The following is a 6000-nucleotide window of genomic DNA, read 5'->3' as shown; positions in this document are numbered from 1 at the left end:
AAGCAGTTTTTATCAGTCTCTTCCCCTCCATGGTTGTATGAGAATTCTGTATGAGCTTTAAGTTGCAAAACGAGATATACCAAACAAAATAGTTGAATAAATAGATAAGTTCTTACTGTGAAAGCATAGAACAACCCAAATTCAAACATTAATTGCTTCAGATGAACAAGGCTGGAATGATCTTACCCTTTTCATTAAAACCTCTTTATATCAGATGTCTCCATGAACTGTCAAGAACTGCCAAATGCCAGATCAGACAGCCACCCTTGCCTATGCAGAGAGCACTCACACATCCACACAGCATCAAAGAGAACGGACAGTTACAACAATGAACAAACTATTTTATTTTTCTTGCTAGATAAGAACATCCCACTGAAAATAAAGAATAAAAAATATATTCTGCTGTAAGACTCTGAATGCTTGAATCTCACACAACAGCACACAGAGAAATTCTGGTACAGCAACATCACAGTTATCTTTGTGCACATGGGTACACAGAAAGCCTTGAACAAATATTTATACCCATAATAGTGCCATGTAGAAAAGATCAAACAGAAAATTCAAACATCTTTGTTTTTCTTATGCCAAGGGCAATGTAAAAAATGAAAGCTGTTTTCAGTCAGTTACTTCCACTTAAATTGTATGGGATCTTTTTATGCTGAAGAACCCAAATTCAGCATAATAAAGCATAGAAGAAGTAGTATACAATTATATATATGTATAAACAATATACTGAACACACAGGGCATGATGATTTCATTAATATGTAATTTTTGGTGTAACCATATGAAAGTTAAGCCAGTATTTTTCTAACACCAAGAGAAAATATTCTGTTTCTTCAATCAATGCTCTGACGTTTTCTTACTATAAAAAGCATACCTGTATTGGATCATCTAAGCATACATGCACCACGAAAGATATGCAAAACAAATCGATACAGATAAACTTTAGTGTCAAATGTCTAATGATGTAATAACAAAAACAATTCTCAGGGCCCAAATGACTTTCTGAATCAAAATTGCATTGCAGTCATTTAAAATAACAAAATACTTGGACTTGTGAATCACAAAATTTACTGTTTTCTAGCAGTACCTCTGCTGAAATCTGTTGAGTATCAGTCTATGAGTGAAGAAAGTCATTTTCAAAAAAGGAATTTGTAAAAAATACATTTATACTATATGCTTTCATATAAAAGGGCATTAAGAAATATAATAAATCCTACCATTTTAGGACTACACCTTCCCTAATGAACAGTTTTTATCACTTGACTATTACATACAGTACATTCAGTTTCCTAAACAGAAAGTATATTTTCTTGTCCCTGATGTATTTTACAATTGGCAGTGACAACAAACTGTTTATTATCACCTCTCCTTCTTGCAGCTTATACAAACAGCACCAATTTTACCCAAAAAAAGGTTTATCAGTTACATAGTAGCACTTCCTCACAGGAAATATAAACCCAAAACATTGGAACCAAATGTGTCTTTCCAAATATATATCAGAATATATGGCTCAGAGTTAAGGGATGAATAACCAGGAGTATTGCATAGTACAGGGACCTTGCCTGTATGAATAAAAACACCTTTTGATTGTTTGTCACTTTTTGACTCCAAGAACAAATTAAACAGGTGCTAATGAAAGTAATACACAACTAAATTTACTAGTAAAAAAACAACAAGAAATTGTACAGTTCTCTCTGGCACAGTGCAAAGTACACATTAAAAAACTGAAAATATATGTACAGTGTGTATGTATATTTTTATATAGTATGTATTTCCCTGACACATACACATGTACATATAAAAAGCATGAACACATCCATGCCAAACTTAGCAAAAAGATGGAATGTTTAATATGTGGATACATTGTTCCAGTGAAATCAGTCTGTCTCAGAAATGGCTGTTTATACAGCCAATATGACCTTCCATGAAACAGAAATATTTACTGCCTGCCTAAACTGACAATATGATACATTTGTCCTCATAACTTCCCAAAGGACTGATAATCACACTTTATAAAAGCTTATATTTGTATTAAGCCCTCTCTTCCATTACCCTTCCTCTCTTCTGAAAGACCAGAATATTCACTACAGAGATGAAATCTTCTATTTTAAGATTTTCTTGCAATATAAAAGTTTACAGCCACCCCTGTAAAAATTATTAACACCTGATGCTGGTTTAATTTATTATTTCCCTTTGGGATTCAGCTGTTTTGGTTCTGGATATGAACACGTTGGCTGAAGCCTGTAACACAGAACACACATTTCAGGATTCGGAGAGCAGTGTTACCAGAGCTGCCCACATCCAGTATAATCCATTGTCCTTCCCTGTCAACTTTCTGTGAAACAGTTTGTAAAAATACTAAAATGTAATACAAATCCCTCCCCACCTTTATCCTGAATGTCTCTTTTACAATTTGAGGCCACTTTCAAAAATAAAGGTTTATATCAGCAAAAGCATTTCAAATCAAGGCGATGGCTGTGAACCTGAGAGCTTGGTGTGATCCGGACACACGTTTGTGGTATCGCCGCTGGCTAGAACTTTCCTTGTTTAAGTCGTTCAATGTGGTAGCACAACTTTAGGGCAGGCCCCAGCTTCAGTCCCATATATTTCATTATCATATCACTCCTCAGTAAGAGTAGCGCCTTCCCATCAATTTCCTGCAGAAGGAAGAGAATAAACACAATAGACAACTACTTGAACAAGCTGCATGGTAAAATGGGAAAGTACGTTATAGTTGTTTATACTGTAGTAAAAAATATATCTACTATATATAAAACAGTAAGTTTGAATTTATAGATGACCACTGAAATTTAATTTGTTTTAATATTTTTTAATGTGTGATTAAGTGTTTGAGATGTTAAAGAAAGAAAATGATAGTAAATAAAAGAAACTGACCTAACAGCCCTCAGAATCAGCGTTTCCAACCAGGAAAAAAAGTGAATGGGTCAAGGGAAAAAATAAAAATAATCTGCAAAGGAAGTTCTGTGCAGTTAGAGATTAAATGATCCAAGCACCAAGGCCTTGCACTGAACCTCGAAAACAGCTGTGGGAGGATTTTGGCATGCATGTGCAAATGGTCATGTGGAGGAAGGGGTTAGAGACCATCTAAATATGGGAAATTAGACAGATCTATTTCCATGCTGAACCAAAGAGATTGTCAGGACCAAGATCAAGGACAACTTAGTCAGATTTCAACTATCTGACTGAGAATGTGCTGAAATATGACAGTCCTAAGCTCTTAGTATCATTACATACCACAGACAGGCAATTAGTTCCATAAAGCACCATAAAGAGAAACACTCTGTCTTACTTTTTTAAAACATAAACCTGACAGAACAAGTGACATTTACTGTTGTTATACAACTAAGAAAAAAATATAAGACAGGAATCTCCATTGGAAGTTATTTTGATTTTTCTTTCCAATTCAGCTTACTCAGAGATTAAACTGTTAGGAGGAGCTGGAGCAGAACATGGGTGAAATACTACTAAAGAGAAAGCCAATTTTTCTTTTGGAGGGCATTATATGCAATAAAATAAGAAAGCAGCTCTTTACTGAGCAACCTACCATAGAAAGGTACAGCAAGAAGAAATAGGGGAAACCTACCACAAACTGATACAGTTTCTGTCTCTAAAGATAACATCTAGTCAGACCTATAAAACCCGAGACATTGTTTTCTCAAACAGATTAATTGAGTTCTCTGAACTTTAGTATCAATGACCAAGTGCCTAGCTAACAATGGATAACATCATCTCTGCTCTAAAAGATTAAGTCTCCAAACAGGGAGACGGAATGTTCCACACTGTACATGAGAATGCCATTGTCTCTAGAGGCACCAGGGAGGACAGGGGTACCACAGATGTTGGCCATTAGAACTTGGGCTCTTCCAGGTTGGCATTATTCCACATACACTGGGAAGAGGTGGCTATTTATGTTAGTCTAGCAAGACTGAAAGAAAGAAAAAATATACTGCAGGAGGAGTTTCAGGGAGAAAAGTAATTTTCCACCTCTTTCTAATGTATCAGGAGAGTCTACCTCCAGCTGCAAACAGACTGATAGACATAAACAATCTATTACAACAGAATGGACAAGCATCATACATGTCTCCTGAAGAGTTCTGCATGTGGAGCCAGTGCCTGTGGATCAGCTTCTTTCACAAAACGCACTACTTCCTCTATTGACCAAGTGGAAGGATCCTTATTCAATATTCTTGAGGGTTCCCTTTTTAGTGAATTCAAATCCGGTCCAGTTGTGGAACTTGCAGCTTTTAATACAAAAATATTGTGAAATATTGTGAAAGGAAGAAGTATTACTAGTCTGTACAGGAATAACACATTTCATTTCACATAAGACACTTTAATATTACCTTATGGCATTTATTATGCATTGTTTGGAATATATTAAAATGAAAAGATGCTTTATTTTCCTTCTAATAATACTGAACTGTTCCTTTTGTCTTTAAATGACTTCTATAAATGCAAATACTTACAGCAGCACAAACATTAGCACTGTGACATACCTAGAGGGATTAGTTTTACTTGTACTTGGCTCCTGGGTCCCAAGATGCTTTTAACTGGGAACGAGGCAAAGGCAAGTGAAGCTGTGCAGACAGAGGGAGTGACAGTAGGAAACCCTATCCCTGTATTTCAGCAACATGGCAGTATTTGATAAGATGCTCAGGAAGTGAGCTGCAGCAGCAAAGACCTCTCTGCTTGCACTACACTATTAGTACTAACAGGCTTGAGTTCTGTATTTGCAGTTACATTAGCAAGCCTGACATGCTTGGCAACAGCACATTTCACTCCATATGCAAGCTCTCCAATGGCAAAGAACTTCTTTATTCATAACTCTGCATGTTAATTGAAGCAGTTACATATTCTGGAAGGTTTTGTGTGACAGCATACCTTCAATCCGCCTCTGTATCCGATTCCTACTGACTTCATAGTAACCACTGCAGCCAGCCGAGCTCAGGGACAGCCTGCGCAGGACTGGGGCTGAATTTGAGGTAGCAGTTGCTGGCTGATGGGAATTTCTGTAATATGCAGCATTTCCTGAAGTGCGGTACTCCGTGGAGTTTCGACAGGTTGGGTTTGACGGATTTACAGAATTAAGTGCAGAATCCATAGAATTCTCAGAAAATCGGTGATCTTTGGAAGTGCTGTTTTCCTCTATAGGCAATGTTTCTGCTACACAAAAAGCAAGCATCAATATGTTCAAAGGGATGGACATTACACCTTTGTTACTTAAGGCCTTGCTATGTTCTCTTGAAGGGACTGACAGATTGTAATCCTGTTAACAAATCTCTTGTGAGACAATCACTGAGACTGAATGTTTGTCGCTTTTCCTCAACTAATCATTGGGCTCTTACTGTATTTTCAAACATTATTTTTGTAGCAAAAGATTTAATATGTCAAGTTTGAGACATTCTTCCATTAATCATTTCAGTTGTACTTACTGAAAGCTATAAGCAGAGAAATGACAGAGGAATTTTTTTAAAAATAAAATTGTCTGCTGCAAATATTGATACATCAAATAATTTTAGTCAAGAATTTTCATTGCTTTTTAAACATATCATTAAAAAGCCAACTATTAATATTACATAGAATTTATTTTGCAAGACATTTTTAATACAAAAAAAAACCCCTCATGTTAATTAACAATTGTTTAGTAAGTTCTAAACAGCAGAGGGAGTAACTTCATAAAGAAAACAACTGGACAATTATTATCTAAGGACCCCAACAGGTTCAGACAGAGGTGCCATTATTAAAAAGGGAAGAGGTTACAGGCAAAGCCACAGAAGGCTGTGAGTGCCTGGTATGGCACACTAATGTAACGTGTCTTGACCACCCTGCTTTATCTACACACAGTTCTTTGCACAGGGCAGGCTTTCAAGGTCTCTAACTGCAGACTCTGGAAAGCTGAAGATATAGGTAAATTACTGAGCCCACAGAGTAAAACAAAAAAGTGAAGTTTCAGGCAGGGGGAGTGTAACAATAT

The 6000-nt window shown here is 36.3% G+C and overlaps 1 protein-coding gene across 5 annotated transcripts in view; it reads right to left on the bottom strand.

The window, feature by feature from the left end:
• Positions 1 to 320: 320 nt before the first annotated feature.
• SCML2 (Scm polycomb group protein like 2) overlaps positions 321 to 6000 on the bottom strand; it is a 70946-nt gene continuing 65266 nt past the window's right edge. For 4 of the 5 annotated variants that reach the window (XM_053970882.1, XM_053970885.1, XM_053970883.1 and 1 more), the window contains 3 exons: positions 4908 to 5189; positions 4104 to 4267; positions 321 to 2662 (listed from right to left, as the gene is read on the bottom strand). In XM_053970882.1, the coding sequence (XP_053826857.1) occupies positions 2537 to 2662; positions 4104 to 4267; positions 4908 to 5189 (572 nt within the window). In that variant the 3' untranslated portion in view covers positions 321 to 2536. The remainder of the gene's footprint in view (positions 2663 to 4103; positions 4268 to 4907; positions 5190 to 6000) is intronic. The other variant, XM_053970884.1, reaches the window with a different exon arrangement.

The sequence above is a fragment of the Vidua macroura genome, chromosome 2, assembly GCF_024509145.1.
Source record: "Vidua macroura isolate BioBank_ID:100142 chromosome 2, ASM2450914v1, whole genome shotgun sequence".
In the NCBI taxonomy this organism is placed as follows: Eukaryota; Metazoa; Chordata; class Aves; order Passeriformes; family Viduidae; genus Vidua; species Vidua macroura.
This window is presented reverse-complemented; position numbering and strand designations above follow the sequence as displayed.